Genomic DNA, 25,701 nt, shown 5'->3' with positions numbered 1-25,701 from the left:
AAAATATTATATATCTTAAAAATAATCGCATATATCATCTTGTTTTTTTTTTTTATAAGATTATTAAAACGAGACTCTCGAACAGAAATATGATGTAGTAAAAATTCTATATATCTATTCATTTATACATTATGACAAAATTTATTAATTTTGTTTTTGTCATTGCGCAGTGTTAAAAAATTGAATATTTTATAATTATATACTTTAAACATAATTTACTCTATTATACTTTTATAAACATAATTTTGATATAAATTACTTTAGATACATTGGTACAGTTACATTTCCGAGACTTTCAGTTTAACTTTTTTCTTTTTTATAAGTATAAACGGATATTAGTCATAAATATTGTATAATTATGGATGAGATGAGCAAAATTTTTCTGTCCTTGGAAATGAAATATCTTTGATAAATATTCTAAAACAATCTTTTGTCTGTATTGTTTAACTAGAGAATAAAGAAATACAACAGGAATACCAAAAATGCAACAAGGCCAGCAACAGCTTTCACATACATTGATTTGCTATTTAGATGTTTCGCGTCTTTTTTATACTTTTGCGACAGCATGGATAGATTTTGTGTCTTTGTATCCAATTCTGTATAAGTATATAATTAATGATATTATATAAAATGCACATAAATACTTACATTCATATTTTTAATCTCAGAGCATAAAATAAAATAAATTTAATATAAATGTAGAATATTACCTGAGAGTACGGTACCCCTTTGTAAAACATCATCAATATTTTGTACCATGATTCTTTGCACATCTTGTAATTGGCTGTTAAGGGTATTCAAATTCCTACGTGATCTACTGTCTGAGAAAATCTTCTTAGCTTTCTGGATATATGTATCTGAAGAATAAATAAAATAAAGTATGCAGTAGCGCTATATTCAATAACATATTGTCTATTACAACATACCAAATTCAATGAAGGTATAAGGCCTAGTTACTGTATTTACACGTTTACCATATTGAACATGAAATTCTTGCGCAATATCTTCCAGATAATTATATGCTATACGTGTACTGTAATTTCTTTCGCATAATACCAAATAACATACTTCATTTTCAATTAAATAACTGTAAACGAATTGCACGATGTAAAACATATATAAATCAATAATATACTATCAATAATCATCGCTCACTGGAAAAGATAAGGTCCAGTTTCTAGAGTGCATCTTGTAGGAGACTGTGGACCTAGTTTTCTAAACAACATCTTTGCTTGGTTCTGATACTCTACAATATTTTTACCATCCTATAACAAAAAAAAAAAAAAAAAATTGTTCAATCAATTAAGTTTATTCAAGAGAAACAGATTTTTGCTCCGAGTTTTTGTTCGCTCGCGTCGAAATAAATTTAAAGGCTTCATGAATAAAGAGAAACTTTTATGTACGCAATTACGCTCTCCTTAATGAGAATTGACCGCGGAGTCAAAGTGCGAAATCTCGGAGTGAAATGACATTTCATCATAACATATTTCTAACCTGTTCGTTATCCTGCATGGTGGCCGCCAGCGGCAGGCCGTCTGCTACCCTCGCGATTATCGTAAACAAGACCATCTTGTCAAGATTTTATCACCGATTTTCGTACGAGACGGCAGAGAAAAAATTTTTATTACAATTCGTCGCACAATTCTGCGACCTCCACAGGCCATTCGCGCGAAACTAATCGCCGATGTGGCCGGATTCTCGTCCACTCTCGACGTACCACGTCAGTCGATCGGTCGATCGATCCCCGTGCAAATTTCCATCGGACGGGAAATCGGCAATCCCCTCGTTCGATGACGATCATTCTTATTTGACCCGAAATAAAATAAAACGAAAGAAGGAAAACGCTTTGCTTGCTTGCATATTATTTTTCAAACCTTGAATCGGACAGTGAATGCACTTTCGAAAGGTGCATACGTGTCCGCTCGTGGCGGGAAACTCGTCGACCTGTCGCGATCTCAAGACGTTTGGACCCGTTTTCTGGATCGCGCGAAGGAACGATTATCGACATGTATTAAAGTTATCGGATCATCGCGTACCGATTGACACGTGAATGTCACGCGCGATCTCCAGGAGTCCGCGATATTTGGCCATCGTCCTTTGACATACTCGTTCCTGCGTTTGAATCGGTTCAAACGTCATCGCGCCATCTCACGATCGATTCGAAGCCCGCTCGAGGGTGCGTTTAAAAATTCTTCTCGTCGGATAGACTACCATTGAATCGACCAATCAGGACACAGAAGTCCTCGCTTCTGATTGGTCAATTAAAGGTTACTCTACTCCACGGATAGAATTCTTGAACGCACTTCGACTTTTGACGGTGCGTGGGTAGCGCGCTCGCGTCTACGGTTTCGCTCGCGTGGAAAGTCACGCAGCTCGGAGGTGTAGAGGACGGAAAAAAAGTTTCGTGACGTGCTTGCCCATCTATCTCTCTCTCTTTCGTCCCGTCCAACTATCTCGTTCCCTCGCGTACAGCGCATGCATTGAAATGTCCGCGTATTCGTGAGATTTGGGTCCGCGCGCGGCCATCGACGACGACGACGACGACGACGACGAAGACGAAGACGAGACCCGTTCGTTCCGCCGTCTCGTAAGGAACCCCGGGTTGGTGGTGAACAATAATGCGCATATCGGGCATGCGGAGACCGCAGTATAAGCGAGGATAGTTTAGGGTGAGTGAACGAACGGCGTCGAAATGCCGTTGCCCGACTTTCACAGCTGGTAGCCGTCGTTAGGTCGTGGCTGATTTTTCCGCGTCCCCCAAACGTGATCGGGGTGTCCAACGGTCGTCGACGAAGCGTGTTCTCATCGTTATTCGCTTAATTAACCGCATCAAACTCTCGTTAACGCGATATCGTAAGGTATAAACGCGTGATAAATTCTTATCGCGCCGAATTCTTATCGCGGCGCTTTCTCGTTCATCGAAATTTACGAAACTCTTATCGTCTCCGTATGTACATATATATATCCGTGCTACCTAGAGTCATTCTACGTGTTTAGAAGACATGTCGCAACACGCGCAAGGTACTTCCGACGCAGGAACACGTCGACAGTTTTCTCGTGTCGAAAATTTCCTCGCATTGTATAAAGACTCGCGGCTTATGACCCATTTATAATTCAAGTCCGTGTATGTATTGTTAGTAGCGTCGGTGACAAGCATTTCTCAAAACTATAGATATGCGTAATTGGGATTTATTCTCATTAAATGTTTTGATAATTATTTTTTTTTTAGGGTGAGTGAACGAACGGCGTCGAAACGCCGTTGCCCGACTTTCACAGCTGGTAGCCGTCGTTAGGTCGTGGCTGATTTTTCCGCGTCCCCCAAACGTGATCGGGGTGTCCAACGGTCGTCGACGAAGCGTGTTCTCATCGTTATTCGCTTAATTAACCGCATCAAACTCTCGTTAACGCGATATCGTAAGGTATAAACGCGTGATAAATTCTTATCGCGCCGAATTCTTATCGCGGCGCTTTCTCGTTCATCGAAATTTACGAAACTCTTATCGTCTCCGTATGTACATATATATATCCGTGCTACCTAGAGTCATTCTACGTGTTTAGAAGACATGTCGCAACACGCGCAAGGTACTTCCGACGCAGGAACACGTCGACAGTTTTCTCGTGTCGAAAATTTCCTCGCATTGTATAAAGACTCGCGGCTTATGACCCATTTATAATTCAAGTCCGTGTATGTATTGTTAGTAGCGTCGGTGACAAGCATTTCTCAAAACTATAGATATGCGTAATTGGGATTTAGCTCATTAAATGTTTTGATAATTATTTTTTTTTAGCTGGCGTAGATTCTTGCCCGTCAACAGAATCTAGAAAAATTTTGTATTCTCCGAAAATATACTTTTACTGTAATTAACTTGCTAACTGTATGCTACAAGCAAATGTAATGCTGTTAAATTGCGTAATGAAATTGTATGAGAATATATTATTATATATTGTATGCAGCTCTATTATCTTTATTGGCTCTTCATTAAAAATGTGTGCTTATGTGTATGTGTAAGTTTATATATTTTTTAATTTACAGGTCTCAAAAATTAATGTAAAACAAACCATACTGTCCTATAGATGGTACGAATGTAAGTACATTAACTTGTTTTTATACCATGAATTATATAACCAAATGAAAGGATTTATTAATTGTGTATTTAATTATATAACGACAAATTTACTATGTCATCTTTGTTCCAATTATTGTGTAGTTATTGTGCGAAGTTGACAGTGGCTAATCTCTCTGAAAACTTTGTTGTGGAGAATCTTTATTGTTGATTTTGATTATTGTTTACATACAGTGGAAAAAAATTTGTGTAATTTGGTATTATTTGTTAGCATCTCTGAAGTACTTGACAAGGGCATTCATATATTTTGATTAGGCATTCCATATGCAGCTGAGTGATCTATTCAAGACTTGGAAGGTCTGGCTTGATAAGGATTCTAAAAATACATTACACCATCACATGATTAATTATATAAATCCTCTCGCTTGATTATATATGTATATATATATATTATAGTATAGAAAATAAATTAACATAATTAACAGAATCATACCGACATGTTGAGCCATTGGCAAGATCAAAATATGCCAAAGGAGATGCAACAGCATGTTGACAATCTGGGTACGCAACCACCACAAATGTATAACGTGCCTGTCGAAGGAATCAATAAGAAACATTCCACTAATTGGTCTAATGGACAGCAGGGTATCAGCGAAATGAGTAATAAGCCCAATACCGTGTCGGATCAATGGCATAATCAAAATTGCGAGGCCGCGATGTCCCATCATCAGTCCGCGCATCTAGTACAAACGAATAATGTGAACGATACATTTAGTTCTTGGCCACAACCGGGAAATATCACGACTGCCTCGCCCAATTGGAGATATTCTAACATACAAAACGAATCTGTACATCCAAATCAACGGTTACAGCAGCAGGTGGATAACAATTCATTCAAGGAGAATATGTCACACGATAATAATAGTACTAGGTTTGCTGCAAACGAATGGCAACAAATGCAGGCAGCACCACATTATGCATTTGGTTATACAATTCATGGTGTAGAAAACAAATCGCAACAGAATTGGCAGAATCATACTGACATGTTGGGCCACTGGCAGGATCAAAATATGCCGAAGGAAATGCAGCAGCAAGTCGACAATATGGGTAATCAGTGTGCGCAACCGCCGCAAATGTATAACACGTCCTCCGAAGGAATCAAGAAACATTCCACCAACTGGTCTAATGGACAGCAGAGTATTAACGAAACGAGTAATAAGCCCAACACCATGTCGAATCAATGGCACAATCAAAATTGCGAGGCCACGGTGTCTCATCAGCCCCCGCCTCTAGTACAAACGAATAACTTAAACGATACATTTAGTTCTTGGCCACAATCGGGCAATATCACGACTGCCTCGCACGATTGGAGATATTCTAATATGCAAAGCGAATCCGTACATCCAAATCAATGGTTACAGCAGCAGGTAGATAATAATTCGTTCAAGGAGAACGTGTCGCAGGATAATAATGGTGCTAGGCTTGCCACAAACGAATGGCAAATGCAGGCGGCACCGTTCAATTACGCTCCAGTAGCTACGACTGTACCTACGACTATAGAAAGTATTGTACATACGCCCAACAATAATGAACAGCAAGAGAATGAGAAACAAGTCACGATAGCTTCATCTTACGAATCTCTTAATCTTGTGAAAGCGAGCGACATTAAACCATCGATCGGAAATCATAATTTGAACTCGGCGATTGATAATGGGCCAAAAATTGATATTTCGAAAAGTGTTCTCGGCGAGAACGATGATCGCGCTTTTGTTCCTACAGTGACAGAGGAATTATCCAGCAATTTTGGTCAACTTAATCTCGAAAACAAATCGGGGAAGCCCACAGATTATTCGGGTGAATCGTTGGAGATATATCCAAGTTCCGTGGAGGGAAAAGCTCAACACTCGGTTGCTAATTTTAATGTGGGAAGTCGTAGTAATCCTGTTCCTGACAATATACCCGTGTTGCCACCGGATTATGCGCCAAGCAGCATGGACAACATTCATTCTGCCGACAACCAGCCAGCTGTCAGTCAAGATCATCCGATACCGAATACATATCAAAATGTTACTAAAACGACGGATAGTACCTCGCAAAGCGGATATGATCAATGGTACAATCAAAGCGCGCTGCAGAACGCGTGGTACGCGAAGGATCATTCACGTCCACCCGCCAAACAAAGAAGCGCTCCGGACCAAAATGTAGAGAACTATGAAAACATTCAACAAACGTCCGACTTTGTAAACGTAGAAATCGTCGTGCCCACGACATTGCAAGAACGCGATATTTACGGCTCGCGGGATTCCATAAACAAAGAGATGTTGGATAACGATCCTAGGCCAAAAGCGAGTCCGAAAGAAGGTGTGACGAATGTACGGGGCTTTAGAGAGGAGATGAGCAACGTTGAAGTACTGTCGATGCAGCAGCAAATACGGCCGCATCCGCCTCTGCAAACGGAACAGATGCCGGATAACTACGAGTTTGCCTCGAACGACAGGAACACATTCTTGGAGACTGGCGAGTTAACGGATTCACATCAGGAACATGAACCGACGCCACCGACTCAGGATGACGAGAACGACGAAGTGCCTAACGACATCCCTTTCCTGCGCGAAGTACCAGGACAATCGAGCACCATGGATCCACGTAGAAACGATCCTACGGGTCAAGAGCATCACGTGCAGACCGGGCAACGCCTCTCCGATCCCAGGAGGAATGATCCTTCTGGTCAAGAGCAAAGTATACAAATCAGGAATATATCCGACAGAGTAGAGCGTCGCGATGTCCTTCCAGGTCAAGAGAGAAACGTTCCTCAGCTATTACGAGGCGATTCGGACACACTGGAACGACGGAATGACCCTTCGGGCAGGGAGCGTTCTCTTCCGCCGCAGCAGTCGCGAAACGATCCGTCCGGCGAGGAGAGATATCAGCCGCAGCCACAGATAATGATGGAACCGAGCGAGACTCGCGAAGTACTCGGCCGAGGCAACGAACCCGACGAAGTTGCACGACAGACTCAGGACGCGGAACTCAGACAGATACCAGGCGGAGCGTCTTCCAACGACGTTACGCAATTAATACCCGACGATAGGACGACGACGACGACCGGTGGTAGAGTAGTTACTGGTTCTCTTCCGGAGATGATCCTTTCTCCAACGATGCCGCAGGATCCGACGAGCGGCGATACGCGAAGCAAGCGCGAAGAGGCAGTGGGCGCATCTCTCGAGAGCGAGACGAGTCAAGGCGTTTCCGCTTTGCCGAATCGTCGGGATTCCTACGAGGATCAAGAGGAGGACGCGGGTTCTCGCGAAAGCCGGGACGAAAGCAGGGAGAGACGACGGGAAACCAGTCCCGATCGCCGACGATTCGAATACGACCGGAAGAATGCATATTACGATCACGATCGCGAGTACGAGGACGATTACTATTACGATCGTCGGCGCACAGGCGATAATGACCGTCAATATAACGTTCCTCGCGATGACTTTAAGCGACGGGATATTCCATATCGGGATGACGATCGTAAACACCATAGTCGCGATGACCTGGATCGATACGCTAGAGAAGACATGGATAGAAGAGTCAGAGGAAAAGAAGACTTGGATGAGAGAGATGGCAGAAGGAGACCGCAGGATGATCGTAGGAGAGAAGATCCGCGTCGTCGGGACAGAGATCCGAGAGATTACGACGCGCGGTATTCCAGAGATCCTAGGGATAAAGACTATGTGGATCGTGAGAGAAGACGGCCACGAAGATACGATCACGATTACGATATTAGAGATTCATACAGAAGAGACTATTACGATGATCTTTATGGAAGAAGGTAAATTATATGTAATCCTAGTTAATTCTTATATAGCGTCCTAAGATCAACGATCTAATTTTATTCTATTAATTATTTCGATGGAAGAAAACTTCTCGAAATCTAAATCAAACATATGAACATTATTTGACATTTTTCAGATATTACATAGCAAAAATAAATATAGTTAGATTCCAAATAATGATAAGAATAGTAGTGCTATAGTATACTTTTATGATATGCTCTCGAACTAAGCATGCTATTATCCACAAGCAAAATCAATGTTTATATATTTGATAATTTATTCGGTAGTTGAGGAATTTTTCCACTAAAAAATATACAACTTTTAATTTAATTTGTAATTTTAAAAGAATAATAATTATATCTTCTTCTATTTTATTACTATAATAATAAAATTTCTAAAATTTGGCTTATTTTTTGGGAACATTTTATGTGCCCTGATTATTATTTGATATTAGTTCATTTTTTCTTTCAGTTCTAGGCCTTCAAGTAGATCTTCCTATAATGACAAGGATCGCGAATATTATGCACGTACAAAGGACCCTTACTATGCATATAATGGTACGTATTACGATTTCAAAATAAGATATGTAATATTGTGCTTTTTATATATGTAAATAAGCATTAAATATATATTAATAGCGAATGCAAGATATGGTGGATATGATTATGGTGCTCTTTATGGTAACAATTATTACGCATATCTTGAGAATTTGCGTCAAACAAATCCTGCCGCTTATGCCGAGTGGTATCACAAATATTACACCAGCCACCAACAGCAACAGCAGCAGCATATTGCCAGAGGTGTTGGCAATTATCCAGAGGATAGAGCCAGTGTTCATTCCGGCCGTAGTTCCTGCGATGACAGGTGGGCTCTGAAACTTGTTTTTAAACCAAAAGCGATTTAAAGAGAGTTAACATTTTCGAATACTCATCTCAATACGGTTCTCTTATAACATTCGTTGTATATCAGATTTTTTCCAATCCCAAGTGCATGTTTCCACTCATCAAACATGGCATTATATATTCCGCATTTTGGGTACTCCGGATGGACCGGCAATGTGCGGGAGCATAATACAGCTTGTCGCAATTTTAATAGGTGAGACCGAGAGTCTCCTCTCGGTTCAAAAGTCTTAAGCTAGATGCATTGAAAAATCAGATTTCCCTTTTCTTTTTATTTCCCTTCCTTTATCTTTATGTAATACTTTAGTCATATATAGTTGGCTAGATATATATAAAATGTAGACTTATTCATGATTAATTATTCGAGTATATATCGTTGTAATCTAGTATGACAAAGGAGAATAATTTGTGTAACATAGTAAAAATATACAGACTCGTGTGTAATTTTATTTGCATTAAACTCGCTGTAAATTTTGGGTGGAACATGCTTATTTTGTTTGTGATTATATGCGTTGATATTCATAGTTTATATATATATATATAATATCAGTTTTACATGCAATATCAGGTGTATTCGTAATTCTTTGCTTCAAAGAAAAATAATATATATTTATTTTAGGAACACTAGTGATAAAAGAACATTGGGTGATACGCATTTGGAGGATTCAACAATCATTTCTGCTCGATTAACTCCAACCAAGTATTCTACGTCTCATGCATATGGTATATAACTTGAAATCAAATTTGTATTACATTTTTTGAAATTATTGTTTTGATATTCTTAAGACAGTTTGAAAATTTATCCGCAGGATGCTTCTCGATTGGATCTTTGGTGCATGTTCATCCAAGCTATCCAGCTGATGGTGAGAGGGCTAAGGTGAACATTTTTCGTGTAGATAACTTGCTCTCACATGATCCTATCACACGCGATTTACGATCATATCCAGGACCTTTAATTAAGTAAGTTATAATTGTATGAAAATATTATATATATATATTGTATAAAAGTAATGTGCATAATATAACAACTTTCTATTGCAGTGGCGTAACGCATAAGAAAACTATCATCGAGTATTGCGAGCATATGGTATATAACTTGAAATCAAATTTGTATTACATTTTTTGAAATTATTGTTTTGATATTCTTAAGACAGTTTGAAAATTTATCCGCAGGATGCTTCTCGATTGGATCTTTGGTGCATGTTCATCCAAGCTATCCAGCTGATGGTGAGAGGGCTAAGGTGAACATTTTTCGTGTAGATAACTTGCTCTCACATGATCCTATCACACGCGATTTACGATCATATCCAGGACCTTTAATTAAGTAAGTTATAATCGTATGAAAATATAATATAATATATATATATATATATATATATCGTATAAAAGTAATGTGCATAATATAACAACTTTTTATTGCAGTGGCGTAACGCATAAGAAAACTATCATCGAGTATTGCGAAAATAAAATTAAAAAAGCAGTGGTGAATGAAGAAATGGTCGATCGTGCTTCATATATTTTATTGTATGAATTGATGATTATGCTGATTCAACAAAACGGGGTAAGTATTTTTTATCATTTTTAAAAACTTTAGTTTACAAAAAGTTGCTTAAATATACATTAATCTTGCTTAATCTGTTCAGAACGTCGTCGGCGTTGACATCGCCGGGCTTTTACTACGTAACAAGGATGCTTATCCTCAAGATACGAGCAAACTCAGGTCTCAGGATGTAAAGCGCAGAGAATCGCAAGTATCGCAACGATCTGGGGCGACAGGTAGCGACGGAAGTACCCAGGATATTTCCGCGCTATCTGAGAAACCTGAAACCAAACAGCGGAAAACGACGGAGCAAATAACAGACGAATTTAGAGATACATTACTTTACGGGCGGATTCAAGAAGCATTAGGTATAAAAGTAGAACTTTTGTCTTCTTTGTATATCGTTCAATATTATAAATGTGTTGTTAACTAATTTCTTCTTTCTGTACTTACCTGTAACAGAGTATGCAATGAACGAAGGACTTTGGGGCCATGCTCTCTTCCTGGCTAGTAAACTAGATAAGCGCACTTACGCTTCTGTAATGACCCGTTTTGCGAACAGCCTACCACCACACGATCCTCTACAGACTTTATATCAGTTACACTCTGGCCGCGTACCTGCTGTAGTCACAGTAAGAGTCTTATTTTGATATGATATATATGCACGTATTATTTGTCGTAATATCAGTTATTTGTTTTCTTTTTCTACAGTGCGTTGCAGACCCACGTTGGGATGATTGGCGGCCTCATTTGGCTATGATTATCTCTAATACTTCAACCAATCCAGAGATTAATCGCCGGTCAATAACAACTCTCGGAGATACGTTATTCGCGAAGGGAGATATCCATGCTGCACATCTCTGTTACATTCTCGCGCAAATCGATTTTGGTACTTACGGAGGTAATGGAGTTAAGCTAGTGTTAATCGGCGCGAATCAGAACAAGCCGTATTCTGAATTTCTTACCATGGAAGCTATTATGCTAACGGAGATCTATGAATACGCTCGAAATCTTAGTGATCCGTGCTTCACATTAGTAGATCTTCAAACATTCAAGTTTGATCTAATCGTGAAAATGGTGGACTGTGGATTAATAGAAAAGGCTTTATTATATATCGAACAGATTGCAACGAATATCGCGAACGATCCGTTGAAATATAAGAAATCTTTCATTGAATCGGTTTATATACTGGGTGACCGAATCAAGTACCACGATCCGATCTATAAGGACGCTATTGAAGATGCTACGAACTTAATATGGCTCAATAAATTGGCGGAGATTATTGGAAAATATCAGGTAATTGTAATATGTTCATTTTCCAATAAAAATGATATATTTTAGATACTAAATAAAATTCTGTTATAGGGCAAGGAGACTTTCGAGAAAGAAACGTACGCTTCCCATACCATTGTGGAAAATCAAAAAATTCACGGGATAAAACAGCAATCATCGTCGCTACAACAATGGAATACTATTCAACCCGAATATGGTGACGGACCTATATCAATGATGGAAGTTAATACCAACGAAATGCAGTCCAACTGGCAGCCGCTATCTCTGCCTACAAATATTCAAGATACATACGATCCGAACGCGCAATACATGAGAAACATGGACGAATCTACTCAACATCAACAGCCGCAACAACAGGATTGGAGTCAGCAGTCATATTATCAAGACAATTATGGAAGAAATGAGACTATACCGTCTAATTGGCAGCAACAGTCTATGCCAAGCATGAACGCCGATCAAACTGAAATTAATAACTCGCAACAACTGGATAAGTGGAATTTTGAGGTACATTAAGTGCATTATTAAGGGAGAAACTTATTATTCAAACTTTTTTATTCCAAAAAAATTCATTCATCGTATATTTCTTTTCTCACATATTTGCATATATTTTTGCATATATATTTGCTTATATTTTCTCATAATTCATCTACATCGTCCCAGCATTGCACTGATTTCATTTTTTCATGAATATCTGTTCATTAGGAAAGTCGATAAAAGTATATTTTCAATTTAACTTATAATTTCTTGTACCTCTTATCTCGAAGCATTGCAATTAACATTTTTCACCTGTTTCCTGATGCTTGCTCATCGACAGACGGAAAGGGAAGACAAAACGCCCACCCCTGAAGTAAGTAATTACGGATTTATCTCGAATAATATTCTCGATCTTAAAAGATCGTCAGATGTTGCCGGTATTAGTTTGTTACGACGTCGCCGTAATGTGTCAGTGAAATCAAATCCATATGTCGCTTCTGCATTTAATGATAACGATATTACTTCCGAAAGAGAATCCACAATCTTTGATCTATCCAGCGATAATCTTGGCATTAGATCTAAAAATGTTAACAAAAAATATCCTAAATTGACTGCAAACTATCCGAAAATTCTACAAAACGACAAAATTTGTCAAAAAGATATTAGAAAAGCGAAACGCACAGATCCTATATTTTTGAAACCACCGTGCTCGCAATCACCCGTGTTCCTAAAATGTAAGATTAAGAAAAATAATCCATCAGAGGATAGAGTAGAAACAGATCTGGACAAACCGGACGAAAAGAACTTATCCGCGTCGTCACAGACCACGGATTTAGATATTCAGTTTAGCAAAATGCAACTCGAGTCTCTCGTAACATCAGATTTATCTTTCGGGGCGAAAAAGAGCCGTGAAATTTTCAACAGCGAAGTACAGACTCTAAAACAGTATTGTAACTTCGAGGAGAAGAAAGTTATGAGGGTGGCTCCTCATATTCGTAGGAAGGACGTTATTTGCGACACTGTAGACGCATGGTCGTACGACAGCATCGGTCAGAATATCTCCGATTCATCTAAATATAAACCACTAGTCTTTGGTGGCACATATCCAATCGATTTACCGCTTAGATTCAGAAACCATAATCGTTTGTCGAAAGATGCGTCCGCTAAAAAAAATATGTCTCTGACTTACGACATTGATGTTCCTACGAAATTCGATTAAAAATATCTTATAAGTTCATATAATCGTTTTTCTTTGTGTACTTTAAATACAGAAATAACATACAACTATAACATAATTATATATTAACACACACATACACACACACACACACGCACATATCTCTGGATTTTCTTGTCTAAATATATTATAATTTTTTTTTAATGTAATACTGCATAAATATTTAATAAGATAATAAAATAGGAACTGGAAGAAAAAATCACCAACAGATTTATAATAAATATATGATTGTTATTAATTCACATATTAGTCCAAAAAATTTAAATTTAATAATGTCAGTAAGTGAAAAATATTCAGACACTCTAACGATGAGCAGATCCATATAGTGTAATCAAATAGAAGTGTAAATTACTTTCTCATCGCTTTAATTACATGGTAATGTGTACTTTTACAGGATTTTAACATTATTTTAAGTGCTATTGAATGTATATAGATATATTGTTACTGTTGGCAACAAATATATAATAAAGTTTTCTCACATAATGAACTTTTCCTTGAACTTCTTGAAATTATAATTCTTCGTTATATAGTCGCATATACAGAGTGTTAAAAAGAAATTTTCAGATGTAAAGGGCATGTAATATAAAAATTTGAAAATGAGTGAAAAATGCTTAAACAATATATCAATAATGAAAAATTTAGAATTCAAAATTAGGAGCAATTTTCGATTTTGGAGAGAATGATGCAGAGAATTACTTGCTTCTATTTATTGTATGCAATGTATACGAACATAGAATTATCATGTTTTTGCTTTGGTATTTTACGTTCTTCCATTTCCAAATTCTTCACATTTTCATCTACATTTATGCGCTTCCAAACATTCTTTTATTCATTTCTATTCTATTCATATTACATCTAATGATTATCTTATTATGATTATCTATATGATTATTATGTTGTTTCGAAGTTATTATGTTGCTACTTATTATTAGATTGATATATATATATATATATAGATGGAATATGAACTAGCCTGTTTCAAATATCTTAGATAAATTTTTATAGATAATCAAATATCGTATGTAAATAGTAAGTTAAGAGATAATAATTTGTCTACATTTTACATTTATTATAATAATTAAAAACATGCAAATTATCAGAAATTGTCTGATCGTTAAGCCTGTATTACCAAAATCTAAGACTATTTTCAATTTTAACAAAATCATTTGTTCCTTGATGAGATTAAGCAACTTTTACTCATTTTAAAAACTATTACATATCTTTTATATGCTATTTATTTACATTTTGACATTCTGTTTTCTATGGATCCGATTTCCTGTATTTCGAATATCATTGTTATCATAGAGATATCATAGATAAACTTCTTAGGTAAGCAAAGTTTTTCATTTTTTTACTGTAATATATTTGTGAGTCGCATATATTTTAGTTTCAAAGTATTTCGAGTGGAGCGTTTCTCAAACTTAATATGGCATATGTTACAGGCGAACTCGCATTGTTACAGTAATTAATGATAAACTTTGCTAGAACAAGCTTACGATGATCAATCGTATATTTTATTTCAGTCAAATGTGCAGCCAGCAATCTCTATGACACCGGGGAAGCAATATGATCCGTTGGAAGAATTGGACGCGCTCGACCCATCACGAGCGAGCTCTAAATCCCCAACGGAGATGAAGAAGACAGTCGAGAAGAAACCTGTCAACAGCGGTGGCTCCTGGTTCGGTGGTTTGTTTAGTAAACTCGCGCCGAAACCGAAGAATCAAATGATACTGCCGGACGATAGTAATCCAACGGTAAGAATCTATTATCATTGTGCCCGCCTTCTCTTCTTATTTCACTAGGTAGAAGTTACGATGGACGGTTTTATGTTTTATGTCGTTAAGGGCTTGCGCGGATACTTTTGGTAATAGAATGCGCTACTCTTACAACAATGATTATAAAACGGACGATAAACAGGCCAGTATAACGCAGGATTTCTTTCTAACTATATATCGTTAACTGTAGCGACTAATTATTAATAATCATTAACATTTCCCTAATTTTGTTTGCTAGATTTTTTTTCCTAACAAATGAGAGAATATACAAATGACGAAGAGAGAGAAGTGTTATTTATAGAACGGCATTCGTTTCGATCTTTTCTCATAATCGATCCTGTTGTCTTTTGTATTGCAGATTGTGTGGGACCCTGTTGCTAAGAAGTGGATGAATAAGGATGAGGGTGGCGTCGGCGGCGCCTCGGCGTTGGTACTACCGCCGAAGACGTCTGACGTCCGTGCGCCAGCGATGGAACGCGGTGCTTCTTCGCAGCCGCCTCTGCCGAGCGGCGAGGACGCGCCGGCGATGGATGCCATTTCGAAATTGCCCATCGTTAATAGCAATATGAACAACAAATCAAAGAACAGGATTGTTGCGCGTACCAATTACCGTGCCATAGATGTGACGAAATCCGATAGGGGGAAACTCAAAGCACCTAGCACGGCGTCGTTCACCCCCATGACATCTCCGCTCGTACCTATGGCTACTTCGTCCCCGCAGCTGTTCATCCCCGCACCAAGTAAGTCGCTGAGCTTTAATTATTCTCATTGATCTCGTTGGCGCGTGAAATTCTCGTTCTTCGAGCTACAGCAGATTAGATGCTTCAAAACTCTGAAAAAATATATAACTGAGTATTAAAGGAAAATTTATTAGAAAGTAAAACGTTGCCTTTATCGCGACAGTTAACGATTCAACCGCTCCAGTGGATTTCTTGACTCCGGCAGCAACACCACCGTCTGGAAACGTCGTGGAGAATACGCCGCAAGCAGTAAGTTCTCGCAATACAAATCTACTTATTTTAAGAATACCGAACTATAATATACACATACCTATTATCGAAATATATAATTAAACAGTTAGTTTCTCACGTACATATACATATATGTCTCTCCCTTAAACTCACACAATACTTTCGTTATCCCTACGTTATGGCTGCAGTTTGCTGGTATGCAGCTTTCTCTTTCAGCGTGTCTTGAAACTGTAATGTTAACATAATTTTCCTCTGCATAACGTTTCCTCTACAGTCGTTTTATTGAATTATTTGTACACCTTATATTCGCTCCTTCGTTTTGTATACATTGTATTATATTCTCAATAGTTTCATCACAATTTCTTTGAATTAATCGTATATTTATTCAAAATTATTGTGTACAATTACATACTTAACGGAGATAAATTATGTAGATTCTCACGAGGTATTTAAACCTATGGATTACAGACTACTCCAGAGCATTGTGCAAGTCCCTTTTATTTAAATAGACAGAGGATCTAAAAGATTAATAGCGTTAATTGAAATACACACAACTCTCTATCTCTTTCTATTTTAGTGACAGTAATACCTAACTGGATCTCCACGTTGCTACAGATATTCTTTCTTTCATGTATCTCTGTTTTAATCTTACCCTTCTTTTTATGTTTCTTTATGCAAGCAGTCGGGGAAGCCGAATGATGTAGCCAAATAATAATTATTGCCGATAGTAAGGACATTCATTTTATTAATTTTACATATCATTATTTGGTGTTTTGGGCACGCACGCGCGCTTTCTTACCCACCGCTTGCGAAAATGTAACGTTCGTGTATAAAGCTTTCTTGCGTAAAAAGATCCTTAACCATGTTGCATCATGACAATAGAAATTAATTGTTAACGCTTTGTGTGATTTTAATTCACTTTGCATGTGTGAAATTATTTTATGTTACCAATTTTATTATTATATAATGTAACAAGCAGAAAGTTAGTAGGAATATGAGTAACACCTGACTGTCAATAATTTTATGTATATTTTTTATAAAATATTCCATTAATCATTTGTGTGTATTTGCATCAATCGAAGCATGAAAAGGTGTTCTTTTTAATTTGCTCAAACGTTACGCGTTTAGTACACGAAAATATAAGTCACATAATACCGATTTTTATTATATCTTTTACATTGTAAAGTAGTCTTTCCTTGATGCTTTATTAGTTCGTTAAAACGTTACGGAAAAATACAATGTAAATAATCGCGTATAAATCGGTATTATCGTTCAAAGGTATATAAGATAAGATTTAGCTAATCACCCAGCGATTTGGCGAATATTTATTAGTGAGACAACATTGTTATATGGTATATAGCTCTCTCGCTGGAGCTCGACCAGCTCGTTATCGCGAGAGGTGCAGAGCTACACAATGAGGGATCCGCGGCTTCTTCAACGGAACAAGGTAATCCAGTGACATTAACTTTCTTTGCATTTTCAAGGTAATCGTTTTTTTTAAAAATTGTTACCGCAAAATGCTAAGCTAGTACGATCTTTTCGGACTAATAAGTTTGCTCGTGGCGCCGAATATAAGACTTTTATCATATCTCTCAATGATGCTTTTATTAAAATATTAGCTTACGCTTATCAGTCACTGTCAATCACTATCCTCATAAGATCATTAATCATAATCGTAGAGACATGGGAGAGAGCTTGGTGAAGGATGTTGGGTTCAAATTCAGGTTTTAAAATAAGTTTGCTTGTCAATCAATTTCCTTTATTTTCCTGATATATTAAAGACATATATGATTGTTCTTTACTTTAGGTTATATCCTTTTTATGCTGTGTAAAAATTGTAAATGTGAAATTACATACTTCCAGTAACAGAATAAATAAAAAAAAATTATGTTTCTTTACTGCTTACATATGTACGTTACAGCTAATACAAGTAATAATTCCAAAAGAGAAATTTCAAAAATTTGGAGCGATTAGAGAAGACTTACTTTCATCTCTAATGCATTATATTATGTAACATTAATTTTTTACACGGTATAACTAATTTTATGTGCTTTAAGCTGATAATAATTTCTAGGGACCAATGATGTTCAACCCGAGTGACACGAAGGATCGTTCGGTGAAGAACATACCATCTAGCAGATATCCTCCACGATAATCTTCGCTTATGCAAATAATTTGTTATTAAAATTAGGAGATTTTTTCTTATCGTCCCGCAGTTATGTTTAATGTGGATATATATTTGTTTCTGTATAGAAAACGCGACAACAATAGTACATTCTTTAGAGTGATGCTATACACACGGTGCACAGTTCTCTTTCGAGAAAGAGTATATATATTTAAACAATATAAGAATTCAGAAGACGTCATTCTTACGATGTCCTGTACATTTCGTTGTCTAGATAAATTTTTACATTAAATTTTGTTCGAGTTTGTCTCATTGTTATATTTATCGTGTCAAATAAAAAATTGCTTTGAAAATATTCAGTAAATAAGATTTCCATACAATAGAACGATATACAATCTCAATGGTGCAATGGGAGAGATAGCAGAAATAAATAAAACTTGAATATTCGTTTTGCGATTTGTAAATTAAAAGTTTTCCCGCTTCTAAATTGAAAAAAAGAATGTGCTTTTGTTTGATAAATTTTCACGGAATGTTTCATGCAACGAATTTATTTGGAAGTTGCTGGTTTCCGCGTATAATTAGAAACGCGCATTCCCATCGAATGATTATCGCTGTATTTGCGTTATCGCGTCGAATAGGTTATTATCATGTTATGTAGAAATGCGCGAGTGCATTCCCATTATTATTGCTATATTATATATTATACTCTCTTAGCTTGTATTGTCATCCTACAATCGGATTCGATGTCATGCAAAAAATTTCAAGTTCTGTGCGTGCTGTTTGAATTATGCGAGTGAGATGTAAAGAAGTTTTTATCTATAACTTGCAATCACAGATTTAATTAAGTAACAATTGCCCTTTTCATTGAAGAGTGTCTTGTAGGTGTACGATAGATAAAGAGCGAGAATTGCATGGCACATAATTGTAGCTTAATTGCAGAATTGGTTACAATACGGCCTCGTCGGTATATGTGTTGTAATACTAAGTCTGATTTTATATATCAGGAAGAAGGTAATATTGTGTGCAGCGCCAGTGAATAAAACATGTTAGGAATATGAAAATTTTATCAATTGCAAGGGCAGGGGAGTCGCGTTTATGAGAAGTGTGTGTATAATAGAGAGAAATACTGTTATTAAATGTCAGATTATATATTATATGATATAATATTGATACACCAATAATACCGCAACTGCCATCAACGTGGATAGTGCGAAGAGTGATGAAGAGCGTTTGTATCGCGTTTCCATTGTGTTTCATTCGCGTTAGATTTATAAAATACATCCGTTGGTGTCTATCTCCGCGAGGGATTCGATAATATTAGAAGGTTGTGAGAACTCTCTCTCTCTCTCTTTGATGAGAGATGCGTAAAGAGAAAAGCATCTTAGCCAAGAAATAAGTGATTTTAACGCTTTTCCGTGTACGCTAGGAACCTTTTTATTGAAAATTAAGTATTTTAGAATATTCAATTTTCAATGAACAGGATGAAATTTACACAAGTGAAATTCTACTTACATGATTCGAGTTATCATCATTGTACGCTTCTTCCTGTCTTAATGAATACTGTCACATGAATTGTTCACGGCGAATGTGGTTCTAAAATAGTTTTATTGAAAATATCATTTTCGGCTCGCCCCGCGATTTTTCTTGTTATTAAATTTCCCCTAAAATTTTGAAATAAGAAAAATTTTCGACAGAATTCTTCGGTAGTAGTATATTTCTAGCACGTAAATGTCCGATTTTTTTTTTTTTGCCATTGATCACAATTAGAACAGACTGACAGATCTTTGTAAATTATGACTCGTAATACATTTTATAATTATGACATACGCGTATTAAATGTATCGTAAGTATGCATATGTATATACTATATATGTATACTATATATGTATATATGCACTTACGTATGAATATTTGAGAATGTCGTAACTATTATTCGTAAATATTATTCGTAAATATTATTCGTAAATTATATATGTATATACGTGAAGCCTAAGATTTGTATATATTCTAAATGTAGATTTCATAAATTTGTCCTATCGTCACATTGGAGAAATATTTATATAGAAAATTCGCTTGCTTTTTTTTTATATACCGAGACAGAAATTTAATAAACACGCTATGCTTTCGCCGAGATGAAGGAGAGTAACCAGAGCCGCTCTATTTGTGATAAATGGCAATTTATTACAACTAATATTGTCACTAGTATATGGTTAAAGAGTAACTTTCGTTGAAAATTTGCATAGCAAAACGCGCCAACGCGTGTTACACACGCTTTTAATTTTTGTACACATTTAATGTAATCGAGAATACGGGCGGAAAGATATACGTGCAATTGTATAAACGTGAGACTCAATCTTTCTTATTTTATTTTTCTTTGTATTTGCCATCCTTGTTGAAACAGTACTGCTGCACATCTTTTTTACGGCGAAATATTATTAGCATAAAACGAGTATAATTGGTCCGCCCGAGCTCGAACATTGATATATATTACGATGGAATGACTTAGGCGAGGAAAGAGAATTTTAAGATTAGCGTTAAAGTTGAACAGAAGTATTAATCGAGCTGTAATGTATGTATAGGCCGGTTTACGAACGACACGATTCGTCTTTGATGTAACATATAATATATATATATATATATATGCATATATACATTACTATTGATATTATAATAAATCAATACATCAATCAAGACGCGCGTGTGTGTGTTGCGACGATTTCTTAATAGCTACTAGGATGTATTGGGATACAAAGGGATGAATATGTATAATCGTGCTATTATTTTCGATCCTTTTATTAAGTTTATCATAATGTTTCGAATCGATACAATGATTTCTATGGTATACTCAACTGTCGTCTTTCGGGCCACAACGTCGACGATCGTCTCCCGCACACACGGACGTTATACTCTGAGATCATCACACGTGTGTATACGGAATCGGCGACGAGACAACGCGCGCGCGTCTCCGGCGTAAAGAGAGAGAGGCGCGTGTGCGCTCGTTTTCTTGACCAACACGAAGAAATCAATCCAAAAATATTATCGTTTCTGCGGCGCACAATCATCGGGACAAATTGGTCGAGTCGGACAGACGGAGGCGGATGAGATGACACGGGATAATGGGAGGGGAAAGAGGAGAAGGGCTTTTTATAAGCGACGACAGTTAACGCCGTGACACCGACGAGACACTCCGAGAGGCGAAAAAGAAAACGTAAATGCATTTTAACAATCAGTGTTTATCAGCGTGCAGCGTCGAGCAAACGACTCGACCCCCACCGGCCGTTTTTTATTATCTCTATATGTTTTGCCATTCCCTTTTTTTCTTACGCCCTTATCGCGTGCAGAAATCGGAGAAAAGGATGACGGAGAGGATGAGAAGAAACGGAGGAGACCGGGGGAGACGTGGGAGGAGAAGAGCGCGAAGGATATAAATATATAATAATATCTTATACCGCGTGTGTGTATATATCCGTAAATACGTTGAACGTTATTTCTTTCTCATCGCTCTCTCTCTTTCTCTTTCTCTCTCTCTCTCTCTCACACACACACACACTCACTCACTCTCTTTCTCGCATATCGCGCGTCCGTATTATCGATCTGTATTTCTTCTTTTTTTTTAAATTTTTTTCCTTTTCTTTTGTGTTCTCGTTTCATTTATTAAATGTTAGGTAGAGCCTATAAGGGACGCCCGGAGGCGCACTCACAGCGAACCTCGGGTGCGCTTTTCTCGTATACTAGCTGTGCCGGAACGCACTTGTACTGGTCGCACGATCGGCGAAAGATTCGGCTAAAGATAGCGTGGCCGCGTCAAGAGATCGTAGTTTATAATTTTAAACAATTATCATGAGAATCCATTTACTTACGGCTATATAGACGGTTATCAATCAATAATCACGCAATCGCGAATTAATCCGACATCGATTACGATCCGCGATCAACAGTTTTATATTGTCGCTTTATACGTTTTATTTATATATACGTAAAAAATACAAAATAGAAATAGAGATATTCGAATAAATATATTCTCTTCGGAATTATGTTACGAAAATTATATGCTGCACTCAGAATTAATCAAAAAGAAAAATTGAATTGAATATTTTGATATAAGACTTGTAGGCATGATAATAGATTGTACAAATAGCAAATCGAGATAAATGTGGAGAAAATTGCATTCGGCAGTCGATCTTTAGCCGAGCGATTCGCTCGCGACATATTATTTAACAACAGAGTTTAACCACCTAATTGTTCGGAGGATACTCATAACTCTCGTCTTGACTTTGTTTATACAATGCGAATGGGATATCCTTTTTTCTCGTTTACCTACGTATTAGGTAATAAACGATTCGTTTGCAATTCATTATTACAATCAATAAACAATAAGTGAAAAAATCATCGTGGTCTTTGATCGATAAGGTATGAACGTTTGAAAAAAAAGAAAAGTACATCTCTTCTTCCTCTCTCTCTCGAATCGACATGATAAACTTTAATAACCCTTTAATAAGAGCAGCGATACTTGTCATCGTCATAATGGTACAATTACAATGCGATTATCACAATGCGAGAACCGCTAATAATAGTAATAATCATAATATCAATGATAATAATAATAATAATAATGGCAATAATAATAATTAAGAATAAACTAAAAATTAATAATAATAATAATAATAATAATCTTCGTTATACACTAATTGCCATCGCCATTACAATGATGCACTTATGCCATTATGGTTGCCTATATACTATCCTCTTTTATATATACTTCTATATATATATATATATATAGCTACAATATATAATATTTTCGTGTTGAAAAATCGTATACATTAATGTTGTGTCGCAGGACCATTGCTTCTGTCTCTCTTTCTTTCTCGCTCATTCTCGCACCTTGTTTTTCTCTCAACGCGTCTCTTATGTATATCATACCATTCTGCTATATATTTTTTTTTGCTCCTGATGGATCGCAGAGGGATAAGGGGGGGAAAACACTGTCGTCGATGGCTGGAAGCATTCGTGTCGGTGGATTTTTCAAAGCCAAAACGAATCGCATGTTTGGAGAAAATTGCATCGGAGAACATTGATGTGGAAGAAGATCCTCTCGCAGGCCGTAAGTTTATAACATTTTACGCGTCGGTTTTAAAAAACGCAGCTCTTTGTGCCGTAAAAAATTGACAAATACGAAAATTCAGTGCTACTGGCAAGATTTGCAACATGCGGCTATCATAAAATCTGAGATGAGAGGAGGATTCGCTCTTCGCGGTTGACGTTCTCGATATTAATATAATTAACGAAAAATTAAGACAAACAAAAAAACGCATTGTATACGAATAGTATACGATGTAGAATTTCGAATTTTTACGCGCTCGATATATCTCGTTCCCAAATTTTTATTCGAGGAGCCCCTCGCTTCCGTAAAGACAGATACGCGAATGGAGCGAGCGGTATCTGAATAGCGTCGGATGGATAAATCCTGGCAGGATTGAGGGGCGAAAACACGAGTGCCTCCAGACACGAGCGCGTTATGTAACCTTAATAGCTTAATATCGATTTTTAGTTCGTATTACCCGCCGTTCAAAGGCGGGCCTCGGATCACAGATAGTGAGGTGATCGGATTGCGCGAGCGTTATCGCGATAACAATGCGGTCTCTATCGTATTTTTTTATGTTTTTTTTTCTTTCTCTCTCTCTCTTTTCTCACTCACTCTCTCTCTCTCTCTCTCTCAATCTCTCTTTTTAAATTTGTCAGTATGCGTTCTTCCTGCGTTTCTCCTAAGGATTTCAAGGCGACAGCTCCTGAAAGCAAACAGCATTCGGCCGTGTACGCGCGCAAATTCACAGTAGCATGACAAAGATCGTTCGAAAAGATTAGCAAAAGGAATCGCAGTCGAAATATAACAACATTCCGATCTGATTCTCGTGAAACTAATGTCGTTATCTATATAATAAATTAAATAAACAAATTGATTCGTTTATCCAGAGATAAATGCTGTGACTTATCGAGAGACATTTTTGAGCGACCGTATTCACGCGCGCACGTCCGATCGAGGGATATCTTTTTTCTTTTTTTTTTTTTTTTTTTTCTTCAAAATGCAATCCTTTGCTCGATTCGTTAATAACAACAGATCTCTTCTTTTTCGCCACGTAGAATGACGTGCGAGTTATACAGATACGCGCAAAAAAGTATATAGAATATATATATATATTTTTTTTTATACACATGTATATATACGTATACACAATACATATGTACCTACGTACGTACGACCAACTAAGGATAGACAGGCGCAATCATGTGTTTCGTGGCTCGAATCCGATCGATCGGCTGCGCTCGAGGGATCGCCCGTCGATGTCATAGAGAGACAGCTGATCGGTTATCTTTTCGTTATCGCTGCCAATGTCGGATTCGATGCTGTATGTTTGTGTATGTGTGTGTTATGTATGATGTATGTCGAGTAATGAAATTAACAAAGACGAAGAGAAGTAAGTGTCGGAGGAAACAAATTTTAATGAGATTACGTGCTCGATAGCATAATTAGAAAAAAAAAATATGTGGGAGGGAAGGCGAGAAGGAGAGACGGAAAGCGGCTCGTATTTTCGAGTCCGCTCGCAAATACGGTCATGCACATCAATTTTCTAACGCAATCGCGAACAGCATTTTCGCATTCCTGTAATCGAGAATGCGAGCGATTTAAAAGTTGCTCCAATAGGTTCATAACTCCGGACGACGTCAAGACGAATTTTTCAACATTATCGCTATATCAGAGATACACGTAAAAGAATAATATTATATATACTAATTTTGAAGTATATATAAGCTGTATAATATATATACAAGTATAAAATTAATTAACTCCATTAAAAATGGATCTCTTAACTTAATTCTCGTTAACAAATTGTTACTGATCTATTCACAATCGCAATGAGACGATTAATTTTCATTTCCTTTAGCATGTTTGAACCTCTTGGCGTAACGCAGTGTGTCAGATCATCATTGCACGGGATTTTGAAGCTAAACTTAAAATATAAGGGTCCGGGGCTTAAATCGTAAATCAATATAAGAGACATTCGCCAGCATTATATATAAAAAGGGTTAACATATCGAGAAAACGAGTAACAAGGCATTAAGACGTAAAGTCGCACGGAGAGAAGAGTCGTGTGTGTATACGTGTGATTTCGAAATATGACAGAGGAGTTCTGCGGATACGATGTACTTCCGCTCTTGTCACAGTGTTTCTAAAATTAATGTTTCGAAAGCTCACATTTTAAACAGAATATAATCTTAAAAAAAATATATAAAAAAAGAAACGATACAACTTCTAAATCGACAGGATCGAAGATGTTCTTGTTCGATAAAATTTTGCAAGTTTATAAGGAATCAAGTCATTTAAAAATAGCTTAAAAATTTCCATTCAGGCAGCTTTCAATTCAAGGGGTTTAGAAACAGTGTGCCTTTGTTAGCTTGTAGCAAATACCTTATGTCTGATTCGTGTACGCTCTTTC

At 37.0% G+C, this 25,701-nt stretch overlaps 3 protein-coding genes across 3 annotated transcripts in view; 1 reads left to right on the top strand and 2 right to left on the bottom strand.

Moving 5' to 3' along the window:
- Nucleotides 1-42: 42 nt before the first annotated feature.
- On the bottom strand, nucleotides 43-1,836 carry LOC115244218 (vesicle-trafficking protein SEC22b). Its single transcript, XM_029821676.1, has 5 exons — nucleotides 1,495-1,836; nucleotides 1,156-1,265; nucleotides 927-1,087; nucleotides 711-857; nucleotides 43-596 (listed from the first exon to the last, which is right to left on the bottom strand). Exons 1-5 carry the CDS (start codon nucleotides 1,567-1,569, stop codon nucleotides 448-450), a joined length of 642 nt encoding a protein of 213 aa, XP_029677536.1. The 5' UTR covers nucleotides 1,570-1,836; the 3' UTR covers nucleotides 43-447.
- Nucleotides 1,837-2,345: 509 nt separating this feature from the next.
- LOC115244220 lies at nucleotides 2,346-23,022 on the top strand. Its single transcript, XM_029821687.1, has 18 exons — nucleotides 2,346-2,669; nucleotides 4,034-4,085; nucleotides 4,550-7,887; nucleotides 8,363-8,448; nucleotides 8,530-8,755; nucleotides 9,410-9,513; nucleotides 9,600-9,750; nucleotides 10,213-10,351; nucleotides 10,434-10,698; nucleotides 10,793-10,962; nucleotides 11,042-11,626; nucleotides 11,696-12,127; nucleotides 12,438-12,470; nucleotides 14,858-15,088; nucleotides 15,468-15,849; nucleotides 16,013-16,098; nucleotides 17,441-17,527; nucleotides 18,155-23,022. Exons 3-18 carry the CDS (start codon nucleotides 4,562-4,564, stop codon nucleotides 18,233-18,235), a joined length of 6,384 nt encoding a protein of 2,127 aa, XP_029677547.1. The 5' UTR covers nucleotides 2,346-2,669; nucleotides 4,034-4,085; nucleotides 4,550-4,561; the 3' UTR covers nucleotides 18,236-23,022.
- LOC115244219 (homeobox protein extradenticle) overlaps nucleotides 20,983-25,701 on the bottom strand; it is a 59,552-nt gene continuing 54,833 nt past the window's right edge. The window contains exon 9 of the mRNA XM_029821683.1: nucleotides 20,983-23,994. Coding sequence (XP_029677543.1) covers nucleotides 23,980-23,994 — 15 coding nt within the window. The 3' untranslated portion in view covers nucleotides 20,983-23,979. The remainder of the gene's footprint in view (nucleotides 23,995-25,701) is intronic.

This window comes from Formica exsecta, unplaced genomic scaffold (assembly GCF_003651465.1).
Source record: "Formica exsecta isolate Colony F162 unplaced genomic scaffold, ASM365146v1 scaffold80, whole genome shotgun sequence".
Taxonomy (NCBI): domain Eukaryota; kingdom Metazoa; phylum Arthropoda; class Insecta; order Hymenoptera; family Formicidae; genus Formica; species Formica exsecta.
This window is presented reverse-complemented; position numbering and strand designations above follow the sequence as displayed.